At 32.5% G+C, this 15,181-nt stretch overlaps 1 protein-coding gene across 2 annotated transcripts; it reads right to left on the reverse strand.

Annotated features, from left to right (window-relative positions):
* Window positions 1-1,538: 1,538 nt before the first annotated feature.
* On the reverse strand, window positions 1,539-15,116 carry LOC148621854 (heparanase-like). 2 transcript variants are annotated; one of them, XM_088576636.1, is made up of 11 exons: window positions 14,920-15,116; window positions 12,230-12,438; window positions 10,259-10,431; window positions 9,527-9,700; window positions 8,733-8,907; window positions 7,709-7,759; window positions 6,977-7,174; window positions 5,732-5,846; window positions 4,658-4,773; window positions 3,693-3,836; window positions 1,539-3,039 (listed from the first exon to the last, which is right to left on the reverse strand). In XM_088576636.1, the coding sequence occupies exons 2-11, from the start codon at window positions 12,427-12,429 to the stop codon at window positions 2,886-2,888; spliced, it is 1,500 nt and encodes a 499-aa protein (XP_088432762.1). In that variant the 5' UTR covers window positions 12,430-12,438; window positions 14,920-15,116; the 3' UTR covers window positions 1,539-2,885. The 2 variants fall into 2 exon arrangements, with proteins under 2 accessions (XP_088432762.1, XP_088432761.1); XM_088576635.1 differs by having other exon boundaries at window positions 12,230-12,435; window positions 14,920-15,108.
* Window positions 15,117-15,181: the final 65 nt, after the last annotated feature.

Genomic DNA, 15,181 nt, shown 5'->3' on the forward strand with positions numbered 1-15,181 from the left:
CTGATCATATTTGGGCCAAATTATATCACAATATGTAAATTACAAAAGGATCCTTGCATTATATTCTTATATATATACTTTTTTCTTTTATGGCTTGAGTTTGTCGGTCTTCCGCGTTGATTAACCACTTTCGCTTTGCAATCAGATTTTTTTTAAGAATCGACCATTACAGCACAAGCAATAATTCAAAGTTAAGGCATATTTCAACAGAAATAAAAATTTACAAAAATGACTGCTAATGCAGCTTTAAATTTTAAAAAATCTTATGGAATCATCCAATAATAATCCCATTTCTTCACAGCCATTTATATTTTATTCCCAGTCTTGTGTTCTTGTGTAGTTTAAGAGGAGTTACTTTTACAAGATTTTAACCCTTAAGTTAAAATATCTCCTTTTGGAGAGATGCGTGTCTACCAGTACATTTGTTGCACAACCTTCCTGTACAATTCAAAATCTCTTGTTTTAGGAGGAAATGCACTTGCAAGGTTAAAACGTAAAAACCCTACAAGTTCAATTATTTCCCTTTAGAGCCCTCCACCAATAATTACCCGCTATATTCCTTCATGCACATCAAAATCCATTGAGCAAAGTAAGATGAGATGCACTTATATAAAATGTCGATAGAACAGAACACAGATGGGGGGATTCCTATAACTTTAGGAAATTCTTGCTTCAACTGGCTTACAGTATTTTTTTTATTTTATAGGAAATACCACCATCCAACACCTGTAATTTAGCCTGTAGTATTTATCTGTATAAATCAAACTCTTTTATGAAAGCCAGGAAAAATACATGTAAATTTGAAAATATTTCATACAAGTACATGTATCTGTAAAGAATGGCACATACATGGTATATCAAGCTTCAATGGCTTAGATGAATTTATTTGATCATAAACACAAACCAAATATTTTCATTTGAGGTGCAAGTTATACAAATTAAGTGCTTTGTTGTTGATAATAACTTAGGTAAATCTAAATTACATTTTTAAAAGTTTCTATTGAACCTTACATCTTCAGGTTTTGGCCAACTTCATATTTTTACCGGTTTCTAACTGTAGTATGTTGTTTCCAGTCAATATTGCAAATTTTTGGCATTTTGGGGTTTAAATCCATTATTGAAAAAAAATCACTTTGGCATTTTTATATTAAAAAAAATATGATGAGACCCACCCTTGTTCATAACCATGCTGTTTTTCCTAAGTGACTAATGAGGGAAAATCATAATGTGTTAGTGCCATTGTTTTTCTTGATCTTCAGTCAAATACCACATTTTAAGATACTGAAAATTTAGTGTATAACTTATAGTTATTTAGTGCAAAACTCAGGATCTGAAGACGATAAAAACTTTAAAAAAGCTTTCCTCCATCATGACAGACATTGTACCAAAAAAAATATTAACATCCGTTTTTTTGAGTTCATGTATTGTGCACAGTGTGATTGGACAGTGGTGTATCACAGTATATGTATGTCCACCAGAACAAAGACATCTTTCTGACCGGAGAGTTACTAGGACATGTAATGATTGGACTAAACAGATATTTCATAATTAGCTTTTTAATGAAAATATGTATAAGTAACAAATGTAAGTAAATTACAAAAAAGTATGAAAATGTTAAAAAAAAAAACCCAAAAAACTGGTATTGATATTCATAAATATAACAAATAAGTACTGGTATAATAAAAATCTAATACAACTGCCCTTGATTAGAGCTTAGTATATCCAAACAGCCACTTTTAGCTCCAAATATTGCAATCACTTTGTGTCTGTGAGTCTTTTCCTCTCCCTTGAGTGGACTGCTTAAACATCCATAAATATTCTGTTGATATTGTTCAGTATAATCAAAACACTGCCTATACGCTTTTTTTAAAACATGTAGAGAGGTAAAGTTATCAAAACAATTAACCTTTCTAAACCCAATCTAATTTTGTGAAGAAAAGTGTCTAGTTTTCCAGGTCCAAAATACATTAAACTGATTCAATGAGGTAAAAAAGAAGTATCCAATTTCACAGATTTCTGGTAATTTGGGGTTTGGTTTGGTTTCAATGTATTAACATAAAATCTCTTAAAATTACATCTCTACTATAGCTCTATTAAATTGGGCAGGTAGTATAGTAATTCCTTTTAAGTAGCACTCCAGCTAAGGATCATGCAAAAAGTGATTCATGGGTAAAGCCTACATAATTTTTTTTTTGGATATTTTGTTTGAAATGTCATAGTAAACAGAAATTAATGTGATTTTCATATAACCTGTGCTCTTAGGAGAAAAAAATTATATAGAATGCACTGTAGATTTCAAAATTAAGGGAGATAACTCTGTAAATGGCACTCAAATACAATAGAATCTACTGGATTTTCAATGTGGATTATCTCCTAAGAGCAGGCAGATTTGAATGAATAATTACACATTTCATGGTATAGACCCATAAAACAACTTAATTACAAAAATAAAAACATGTAGCCTTTTTTATAGTGTATCACATTTTTCAGATTTTGCATGATTCTTACAAAGAAAGCTACTTAAGTTCTTGCCATTGAATAGAATGAAGTTTTGGCAATTTTCACCTTTTACATGTATCACAAAAACCATAACAGGAAGAAACTAAATAAATTGTAGAAATGCTTCATTGATCAGGCCTACAAAAGTCATCATTTAGTGGTTGTTTACGGACTTCTTTTCTTTCAGGGTAGGTACGACTATTTTTGTTGCTAATTTTCTGTTTTTTTTTCCCTTGAAAGCTGTAAAGAACTTAAATGTTAATCAAAGGCACATTTAAACAGTCGAAACTAAATATTTTCTTGTGTTTCTAAGTGAGCAATCCATGGGCCTCAAGTTACACAAGTTGGTGTTTCTGATGAACAGTAGTTTTAGCAATCAAGACTGATTAACATATAGTAAAATTAATACTTGGCAGGACAATAAATCCAAATGACTGAGGTGGGAATGTAAACTTTCCTGTTTGAATGGTTGGTGTCAATATGTTGGGTAGGCTGTAATCTCTGTTCAGTTTAAGTGTTCTCTTATTCAAAGTAATCTCCCTGAAAAAGAAAGAATTATGAAAAGAGTCATTAAGATCTTGAAGGTATAAGTAATTAAGCTCCATCCTATGAACCTTGATGGGTGTTTTTGCAAAGCAAAGAATGCCTATACTAACAATTCATTTTCTGTTTTTATGGCGTCAAAGCTGTTCATCAACTTAAATTTTCTGTAAGTTCACAATGTTTTTTTTTTATGTGAGGCAGGTGTAATTTGTTAGAGAATGAGATTAACATATAAGCTAGAGAGATCCTATCGATAAATATGTCGCTTATCATAAGTTGGATGACATCCTAGATTCCTACAGACTTGGGACTTGTCTGTGGGTGACATGCCCTACATGTTAAACTTCCATATTTTTACAATGTGATTTGCAACATGTCACTCCTTGTCAGAGTAAAATCACACCCTCAGTGGTTCTGAGGTCATAGGTTAAACTTGTATAGATAACTGTTATGAGGACTTAATCTTCTATAACAAATATCTGTCCATTTACTTCACATTGTCTTTTCCCCTTGACTTCTATGATTTTGAACATTCTCCTGTAAGTCAGGTTTAGGTAGGTATTTTCCCTCTTGTTTATTTTTGTCCATTTGGAGTTGTTGTCTAATCAAGAATTTCCCTAAACATCTGTTAAAAAATCAAGTACACTTACTGTGAATTCAGATTACCATCTGGGGGTTGCAGTAGGTAGACATGTAACTTAACATTGAATCCAAACTGTTTCAGTATAATAGTTTTAGAACTATTATTAAGGTTCATTCCATACAGTGTAACACTTCCTACAGGGTATTTGGACCTGCAGACAAAACCGAATTATCACTGATAGTATAAGAACAACACTGCTTTTTTTATTTTTGAAAATAATAAAATTAATAGGATGTAATTGAAAACTCTTTTAAATATAAATTTAAAGACTACTTACTTTTTCGGAAAGCAAATTTATATTCTTAGAAATATTCTTTTTTATTAGTTACAGACATATAAACTTGGCTTAATCTTGTTTGGTGTTCTACATCATTGAGGAAATAATTTAATTTGATTTGTAACAAACTTTCTAATTGGTTGGTTCTCTTTGAGCAAACTTTAGTTATTATGGATAACTTGCTTTGGTACTAAGTTATTATGGAAAACTTTCTTTGGTACTGTGACATCATTAACATTGATTGGTCTGCACTCCGCCATTCAAATAATTCCAACAAAATAAAGTTTTGATTACAAATTCTTAATATTTTAGTTTGAATGTATTAGAAATCAAATTACTGTATGGTAAGTTATTTTGGCAGATGTAAATTTGTCAAGTTTTAGGCAAAAAGGTATATGAAAAATTTTGGCATTTCTTTCATAATTTGGTGGATGCTTAATGGAGCACAAAGAATTTAAGTCCAGAGCAAATATTTCACAGATTTTTTTTTGCATTTTTAGATAGACTGCTAAAATTAACACCCTACAAAAATTACACACTATATTGTATAAGGAGTGTTTCTAATTTTGGAAATTTTATATAAGAAATAAGATGGTTTGTGGTAGTCTACAAATTAAGTTTTGATTCTTGTAAAAAAACTTGATTGTAATTCATACCTGAAAATATATACATCATCTATCTTTATATATACCTACTTTTTTGTATTTGAGCAGTGGGCATACATCCTTAGTGACCTTGACTGACCACCAACATCAACCTTTAGAACACCTTCACCAACCAGAGTTTTATACAGATAAGACAGCCAAAAATCCTAAAAATTATAAAACTTATTTGAATTTTTGAATTAGAATATTCCATTTGGGCCTTATTTCTTAATAAAGAGTTTGCAGAATGCAGCCTCATTTGACAGCAGCATGTTGAACTCCATTCACTTGAGGCAAGTGTGGACACAATGTGAGTTTTTGACACACTTAAGCATAGGGACTTAAAGTTCATTATGGACACAATAAAGCACAATATATGAAAATCAATTAAAAGGTGAAAAAAAGTTCTATTAGAGTGCTAATCAAAGACCTTTGCCTTTTGTTCTCAGTGCAGCTTATATTAGTTTTGACACACTAACAAAGGGACTTACAGTTCATTACGGACAAAACAACTCATTTGGACACAATATTGCACAATGTTAAATTAAATACAATTGTAAAGGTCTGCTTCAGGGTGCATTCATGGATCACTTAGTACCTTGTTATATCAAGAACAGTAAATGATATCTTAACTTGGTAAGCATACTTCTTAAAGCTTTCGTATTCAAGCTGGGATTTTCAGAAGGAATCCAATAAAAAAAAACTGTTTTTCAAAATTGTTCCAAAAATTAAAAAGTCCATTTTTTTAAGATGTGACCTCCTTTGGCACCTTATAATTTGAAAACTGTAAAAGATATCAGAAACCTGATTAAAAATGTAAGGATTTTCATAAGGAATCTAAGAAAAAATATTTAGCCACGAGTAAATACTTTGCAGAATATATTTTGGTGTTTTAAACTGACCACTTAAATATGCCAAAATTAGCAACCCAGGAAAATAAATATAATACATGGGCATTGATTTGTTTTTTGGCCCAAATGCTTAAACAGCAAAATTAGTTTCCCCACAAAAAATACAGTTTGACAGAATTACATGCATTTTGACTTTTTCTTCTACATAAAGGTTCACACCTCCAAGACAATCTTGAAAAGGTTAAAATTAATAAAACATTCATGTTTATCTTACAGGGTTAGGATCTAAGGTGTCATGGTCTATCAATGCATAATGTCCTCCATAGAAACTCTGCCTTATCAATGTGTCCAAACCATTCACTGCTGAAACTCCCAACTTATCTAACCATCTGAAATTAACATAATACAAAACATCATTATTCTACTAAAACGGAGCAACACTCCCTTGATAATATCCCTGCTCCTCTCCCCAGAAATCATATAGGAAAACAATATAAGAGATGCACAGTGACATCATGTGATAAAGAATTTGTGAAAGTTTCATCAAATTCCATCTAGCAGTTTCAGAGGGGTAGTAGATTAGGGTTGGGGACAGACGAAGGAATGGATGGACATAGGATGGACAGCATGATGACTATATCTGTATGTACCGGTATAATAATTACAGAAACAACTTACTAGTTCACATCATTAATCTATAACTGTCAACACACTAGTACTATTACTTTTACCATGATGATTTATTTGCATGAATATTTGGCACATTCATATCATGAGCATTTCCTTGGAAAAATAATAATCAACTGAAGAACTAGTGGAAGAAAACTGAGATTGTAGAATAGTTCTAACATCAACATACAGTATTGAAGACTTAAATCCTCAGTTGGATGAAGCTTGATACAACAGTATTCAAGCTAGATACAGTTCTGAATAAACATTTAACACTGCATAGGTATCTAACAAAGAATAAATGCGGTCAATATACTGTAAAAAAAATAAAATAAAAACATTACCTAATGGTATTATGGACCAATATCCAAACTACCCGGTATATTTAATTTTTGAATCCTTTGGATCTTACCATGGACAAATACAACTGGACCCAAAATCTAAATACATGGCTAGATTTAAAGTATCATTAGAAAGAACTAATGATATTAAAGACCTACAATTAAACTAAAATTGTTCAGACATAAGCATTACATATAACGAGAATAGGTACGGTGTATGACAAATCTACCGGGATGAAAATGTCTGATCTCTCTCTTTCCACAGTTGTCTGTCAGCTTTCTTTTTTCCGAGAGAGGGATGCCAAACGAATGGTTAGGGCAAGAACTCTTAAACACAACCCGACCTTTCTCTTGTACAATGTAGTATTAATCCATTGAGTGCAATTTTATTAAAAGGTCCATTTTCAAAATGGAAATGTATTTATAGATTTAAACATACCCATCTAGAAACACCAAACTGTTTTGTATTTTACATGTACTTTTTAAATGCAAAGATAACATAGACTTACAAAAATCCAGCAGCATATCTGTCTGAAAGCCCTGGTGCCCCACCTCCATATGCTGACCCTGTTTCACCAAGCCATACTCTACCATATGGTGGATGTTTAGCTATCTGGGTAGCCAGTTGTATTTGTGGAGTTAAACTGTCCATGATGTCAGGATCTACAAAATCATCAACCGAAGCTTCCCTTCCATTGACATAGTAACTAATAGAAAAAAAATGATCTACTTGGGGACTGGAAGTGACATATTAGTCACTTCAAATAAACTGGTAAAGGTATTTTCTGTCCTGTAACACTTTTTTAGGGAAATGATGTACCAGTAAATACCCATTCTTTGCTTTTGTGCAGTGAGATTATTGGAAGACTGTTGGACAATGGCAATCCCTCTAAAGAAGTGATTTTTTTTAGCAGAGTTGTCATTTCCCAATAATCTTCCAGTCATCTCTCTCTACACAAGAGCCTGTGATTATAGCATCAATTTATCAATGCAATTATAAAAAAATCAGAAAAGTGAAACTCAAAATGATATATGTACGTGGACTGACAGACAGGGGCATACAATAAGGGGCAGACAGAGAAATTTCAACATAGAAGGCATGTCTTCAGAAATCTTCCAGAAACCCTTGAAGTATTTTTGTAGACCCAGTGAGCATACTGCATACACTGTAGATGATTTAATTTAAATTAAATTTTCAAAATACTTTATCTATACATAGTCATACATTTTTGTTTACTTACTGATGAAAAGTTGGATTTGTAACAATATCAGGTCCTCCTGCTTCTAAAAATCTGAAAAGAATCAAACATTTACATTTATATAAAATTGAAAGAAGAGTGTGTACTTACCATTTTCAACATTGAACTTCCATATATAAGATCCATATGACCACAAGAACAATACTACTGTGTAGGTGTCAGAAAAAAAAACATAAAGTTGCAAGTGCCGTCATGCTAGGTATACCCTCACTCATACAGTAAGTTGATATTGGACTGCAACCAAAATTGCTTACAACATATGCCTCATCTAAATAAAGCCACATACCGCATTTGAAATCACTCTGACAATCCAACAAGAACCGAGATTTTTTGAGACAAAAATCATCTTTTGCATTCTATATCTTGAAAAGTAGGAAAGTCTCATGAAACAGGTAGCTGATATCAGAAGACAACCAAAATAGTTTACAACATATGCCCCATCTATATAAAGCCACACATTTAATTTTAAATCAATCCACCCCTCAAGAGCTGAGATGGTTGCAATGAATTACAGACAGACACAATGAAACTGGACAAGCTGATACCAATAAACCACCCTTACATTTCATTGGAACTACTCGGCAATTTCCTCTACACTAAAAAATAATCTCGGATGCAGAAAGGAGAATTTCTTCTTGAATACATTGCCAGAATTGTAGTCATACACGACTCAAAGTAGTTCTGTCTATAAGGTGGCACGAAAAAATTGGTTAGATATCACTAGAAAAAAGGAACAATAAATCTGTCAAGAATTTTGACAAAAAGCAAGGAGCTAGGAAAAAAAGTAATGGTAAAAATTTCAACCAGTAAAACTATAATTTTTAGAATCAGATCGATCAAATTTTGGACAGATTCTTTCACTTTGTGCCTCCAAGGTTTTTCTTTTGTGTAACTAGAAAGGCCGAGGAGTTCCGATTGCCATACATTGAGTGGGAATGTAATATTAAGAATGTAACAATTAGAATAGAAATAAACTATTAAACATTTTGTTTACAAAAAAACTTACCCTTGGAAATACTTTCTGGCTGATTTTTTTCCCACCTGTGTAGTACTTGGACCTATCACTACACAATCTCTCCACTGTGGATACTGATTCAGCAAACCTTTCAATATAGTATAGTCCTGGGCACGTACCGAGCTATCTATAGAGTATCCTAAATGATGCTTGTAAGAGTTCGGTTCTGAAATGGAATAACAATGAAGTACATGTACATTAATGCAAACAAAATAAAATAGGGTAAACATAACTAAGTACAGTTGTAGCAGTCTTGGTAAGAATCATGCAATAAACCAAAAAATGTGATACACCCCAAAAAAGGCTACATATTTTTATTTTTGTAATTAAGTTGTTTAATGGGTGTATATTATGCAATGTGTAATTATTCATTCAAATCAGCCTGCTCTTAGGAGATAATCAACATTGAAAATACAAGATTCTATTGTATTTGAGTGGCATTTACAGAGTTGTCTTCCCTAATTTTGAAATCTACAGTTGCATTCTATATAATTTTTATCTCCTAAGAACATGGGATATATGAAAACTGAATGTGAATTTCTGTTTACTACGGAAATTCAAACAAAATATAAAAAATAACAATATGTAGGCTTTTTACCCATGAATCACATTTTGCATGATTCTTAGCTGGAGTGCTACTTAAAACCAAGTCATTTTGTAGTTTGTTTATTACATTCACAAGAGGAACAATCCAACCTTCAACACTCAGCAATACTTTCAAATTTATAGGTCCCATAGCAAAAAGAATATCTTTTGAAGACTTTTCATACTGATAATAATTTTACCATTTCCAAGTTCCCATCCTGCTATTTTGTAGTTTTTCTTTGATGTGTATTCCATTAAGAGTTCAGCATTATCAGGAAGCCACTTCCCATTATTTCTCTGTAAGGAGTTCAGGTCAAATATCATGTCCCATCCAACCTTCTCCACAAACTTATTCAGTTCATCCCACTGGTTACCTAATGATTATAAACCAAACAACTAAAACTTCATATAAATAAATTTATAGTCTACCAAGAACTATTCTTTAGTTATATACTGATTGATAATTAAGCAAAAGATTGCATTGTATATATTCATGTTATACAAAATGTTATCAGTGGAATAAAGCATTCACATTGAAATTTTTCATGCTATTAAAATGTTTCATATCCTTTTCAAGAAAACACCTCAACAAAGTATTGCTCTGCAGTAAAAATATACAATACACAAAAACAAATGACATGAATGAATTGAGTTTTTATTCAATTTAAATTAACAAAAGCCCGAATCTCTTTTTAAAAGGAAACAAACTAGTTTTTGAAACTGACATGTATTAAGGAAACACAAGTGGCAAAATAAATATTGTCCTCAGAATATTAGCCAGATGTCCTTGCAATAAAACTTTTGTTACTGATAGAATATGTGCTATGTACACATCAGTTCTGTAGACAAATTTGGCTTTTCCTGAGAAGATTGAGTGAGTACCTTTTTTTCTTTTATATGTACAATATCAGTGTCACAAAATCATATTTTACCAGACATTGTGAAGTTAACAAACTTGTTGTGTATTATATTCCAGAGAAAAGATCCAGATCTGTCAACAATGTTGTTTGTTTCAGGAGAAAATGTCATGAAGTCTGCCTCAGTTCCTCCAATCCTTACAAAGCATGGTGCCAGGGCTTTAGCTAGAGTCTCTATTTTGGGTGAACTAAAATAAGAAGCATAGATCATTAGGAACATACATCTTTCTCAAATCTTTTAACTTATTTCAAAATCAAGTTCAGTGATCAATGTTTTGTTTCAAGTTGAAATTTTTAAGAAAGTATGTGACTTTTGTGTGGCTGTGAACTACACAAACTTACAATGTACTCTTACAGCCACTATGAATGCAAGTGGTTTGGCTAGCAATAAAACCTGGTTTAATCTACCTGTCTGTAGCAAGGCAGGAACACAGTGCTAATATCAGTTTGGTAATTTAGTTATTCAATCTCAGTTTCCGCTATATAAATGACGTATTATCTTTAAACAATCCTAATTTCAGGGATTTGATACATCGCATCTACCCAAAAGAACTTGAGATAAAGGATACTACAGACACTGTGAAGTCAGCCTCATATCTTGACCTACACTTAGAAATCGATGGTAAAGGAAAACTATTGTCCAAACTTTATGACAAACGTGATGACTTTTCATTCAGAATTGTCAACTTTCCTTTCATCTGTGGCAACATCCCTTCGGCTCCTGTGTATGGAGTGTTCATATCACAACTCATATGTTATGCCAGAGCTTGCCGAACCTACGCAGACTTTCTGTATCACACTAGAACTCTAACAAATAGGCTTCTGGAACAGAGTTATGTTGCTACAAGATTAAAGTCATCACTACAGAAGTTTTATGGCCGTTATCATGAACTCGTGGAACGTTATGGTGTATCCATCAGCACTGTGAAAGGTGATTTATTCAACAAGTCATAGTTTTTCTTCCCTCGTTTGTCTACCCCGGACTTTACTTTTTATGAGCAACTCGGCGGGTGTTTCTAGAAAAGCAGAGGACGCTAACCCTACCGGTGCACCTGTTCCATGCTCCCAGTTTTTAGTGGAGTCCGAGTTGCTCATTTACTTTTGTTACTTTGTATGTATGATTTTAGTTACTTTATGTTCTTTGTTGTGTATGTCTGTTTTCCATGTCTGGTCTTTGTCCCTGGATTACATTCTTTTGATTACCGCTATAACCTTGGTTCCCTTGATTACTCTTTAATCATCAAACATTGTGTCTGAGAAAAAAAATACTGGTAGGTATAATCTATCTTAAATATATCTTATACCGTCATCTCCTGAATATTGTGTTTATATCTCACAGTTGATTCGATAAGAGCAGGTACTAACTACTCTGATTTCCTTGAACGCTATAAATATCTGCATAACAGACTCCTGAATCAGGGGTATGAGGAAATGTATTTCACAGGGTCCCTTACCAATTCTTTTTCAGATATCAGTCCTTAGTTGAAAAATATTCAGTTTCGTCTAAAATGTGAGTAATGATTCATTTTGTTAATTATTCTTTATGCTGATGTGACCACTGATTTACTGAATATGACGCTATAGCATGCAAATGCTTTTTAATTACCACCAGTATATTCACGCTGCAATGGAAGAGGGAGGTTGGGCACACTGTAAAACCTCAATTTAACCCACCATTTCATTTGAAATGCCTGTACCAAGTCAGTACCATTGTGATATCAGTTACCCTAGTGGTGTAATATCTATTTTGTCAGATTTGATTTGGACTTGACTTGATTATGGTTCAGAAAAGTGTTTGGTAATTTTGTTGTTACCCTTATTTAACAAAAGATTTATACAGGACACCATTTTCCATGGATGAATACTTTCATTCTATATTGAAAATAGTGGTAGGAAAAAAAGAATTTAGATTTGCTTAAATGTGCTTCAATCCTTTCTAGAAACATGGTTGTTTTTAATATTCCAGAAATAGCAGTATACCTTTACCTAAAATTTAGTTTTTCCCAGTTGTGTCTAATCATTCCAGTGTCAACAGCTACACTTAAAAACTTCTGGGATACTGTCTGAGCTAGCTTGTTTGAGGAAATGATAATATTTGTGACATCTATTGCTGTACAGTCTAAGGTGACCCATATTAACAGAATATAAACAACTGCAACTGACTGTTGTTTATTCTTCACCATCATCAATTCCTGCTGAGTAAGTTACACATTAAATTAATGAATTGAATTTTAAAATTGTACTATTATACAACTATATTAAAATTATTTAACCTATGACAAGGTCTGATTTACAACACATGACAATCACTGATACCTCTTTTAATACGTACAACCAGATGTTTCATAATGGATGTTACTTACCTGTGTATTCTGTAATGGATGCAGAATTAAAATGTACATATTGATGTGCGTCAACTTCATTTACTGCTTAAACAAATGTATGTCAAAGCTTTTACTTATCTGTGCTAGCTAGCCTCAATATAATAAATACATTTATGTAATTGACACATTTCAATATGTAGAGTGTTAAAGGTCTTTAAGCTATAACACATTACCTAATGTTTTACACATACCACATGGAGCAAAATATGGCGACTTTAATCATGGCCAGTCCATGGTAACAGAATGATAGAACTGATTCTCTGTGAATTATTTCTAAAATTAAGCATACACTATACCTATTCTCGTTATATATTGTACACTAATCAGTATTGTAACTCGAGGCTCCCAGAAGCCTAAATCACTCACTCGGTTTATTTTTTCCCTTTCAAGGGCAATGACTCTAACAAGGAGTCATTCTACAACTTTGACCTATGGAGACTTTTGTAGGCCTTATCATAAGGATAATTTCGTCAATTAAATTTTTTTCTAGATGCTGCCTAAAAATAGGGCATTAAATAGAACATAATGTGATACTGCCCCAAAACCCCTCTTCCCACATAATGGTGAAAAAATGGGGAGGCAAAATGTTCAAAATGGCCAAACGTTACTTTGAATTTTGCTTTGATTTGTACTTGATCTGTATTCCATGTCTAAAATAAATGTAGTTTAAAAAACAAAAACATTGATCTTTAGGGTATCACATAATACCTTGCCACCTTTGGGTGGTGGGGTATAAAAAATGCAAAAAATCTCATTTTTCAACTTTCAAGGACATAACTTTAACAAGGAATCACCCTACAACTTCAACCTTATGCAGACTTTGGTAGGCCTAATACTGTAAAATCATTTCAACATTTGAAAGTTTTTTTTCTACATAATATGGTTTTCAAGATATTAGCCAAAAAGTACCAAAAATGACATTTTGTGTCTTTCAAGAGCAATAACCCAATAGAGACTTTTGTAGATCTTATCACAGGAATTTTCAACAGATTAAAAATTAAAATGCCTTTTTATCATGATATCCTATGGAACATTCATTCAAACTTACATTAAAATCTCTCCAGTAGTTTCTGATAAAGTTTGAAAAAAATTTAACAGACGACAACCAAAAGACTAAATGAGTGTGTGTCAATAAAGATGCCATTTTGGGCTTCACTACCTATGTATGAGCCTCACACAAAGAGACTATATATTTACCTACGTGTATTTTATAATCTGCATCACGTGATTGTTCATGAATCGTTTTCATTCGAGTTTTATGTTCGTTCTTTGTGATTGAGACATATATTTCGTTCTCGTGATTTTTTTTCAATTATGGAATTTAAGAGTTCCACTGAGTTGTCTTTCTTGGCTTAAAAAGTTGAAGTGGAGCAATTTAATTTCGAACCTGGGAGAATTCAACACGTAAACAAGTAATGAGCCAGTACAAAAAACCAGCTTCTGAATCTTTATTATCGAGATTGATTGGGGATACTCTGTATATATTTTCGAGATCCGTGATCATGGAAATTTATTTTCTGTGAATCGTGATTGACAAAAAAATCAACTCATGAATCGTGATGAGACCCCCCATCAGGCCATTCTTGTTTCGTATAATTAAAAATATAAGTACTCTTTTTTTCTTAACTATTTTCAAATGTTTTATTTCAACAGCTTTAAATCTATTAAATTAGGATTCAGTAATCCAAAACTGTAAAAATAAATAAAAGTCAATATACAAGCTTATAGCCAATATAGGGTTGTCTCATAACCCTTACTATGCTAAAGAGCCTATAAATAGACTTTTCATACTGCCATATTTTGCCAAGAGCCTATAAATAGGCTTAGCAACTGTTGTCTACACATTTAGCAAGTCGATTGTTCTGCAATAATGTCACTGACGTCACAGTTCTGAACGTGATGATGAGTGGGGTTGCTTCACAGGGTAGACTGTAGATATTAAAACAATGCCAGAAAAAATTCCTTACAAATGTTGTTCTTATTTCTTATATTTGAAAACATCCAAATGATGAATAGTTTATGTTTATTTCTTTCTGCATTCAATCACCCCGCCTTTGTGCCCTTTCTTGTGACGCTAGGTTGTTGTCGATGTCATAAGCAGGACAGTTGAATTTGAATCTTCAAATTCTTCCTTGGCACTCAAAGGGTTAAAAATGTTTCAAATAGAATTTATAATTTATAGAGCTTTTTTTCCTTGGTCATGTTTATTACATGTACCAGTATAATTTATCAATGAAAATTCATTTTCTGCTATTTCTTTTTTTTTTTTGGCACAGAGAACTTTTTTATCACCTGAAAATTTCAATGATGCCCTTTTATATAAATACAATGTATCTTCTTCAGTCCCTCTAGAACTACTGTTAATGTATTTCCTGGTCTTTAGGTGTACCAATAACATGAAAGAATCGTCCCTGGCCAATTTCGTACCTTACATTTTAACTGAACTGAGTTTTCAAAAAAAAAAAAACATATTCGTCCCTGCTTCAACTTTGAATCTGATATTGCAAACCTTTGGTTCCACTAAATAGATAGGTCAATGCAGATAACTTAATGA

This window comes from Perna viridis, chromosome 3, assembly GCF_037379345.1.
Source record: "Perna viridis isolate PV_CMFRI_1.1 ecotype Kerala chromosome 3, ASM3737934v1, whole genome shotgun sequence".
Lineage (NCBI taxonomy): Eukaryota > Metazoa > Mollusca > Bivalvia > Mytilida > Mytilidae > Perna > Perna viridis.

Bases quoted from the DNA above. Each gene is read 5' to 3' on its own strand.
- LOC148621854 (XM_088576636.1), bottom strand. From the start codon at position 12,429: ATGATGGTGAAGAATAAACAACAGTCAGTTGCAGTTGTTTATATTCTG. The intron at 8,908-9,526 runs GTAAAATTATTA...ATTCCATTTCAG, and splicing joins AGGATGGGAACTTGGAAATG to AACCGAACTCTTACAAGCAT. The intron at 3,040-3,692 runs GTAAGTGTACTT...TTTCTTTTTCAG, and splicing joins GATGGTAATCTGAATTCACA to GGAGATTACTTTGAATAAGA.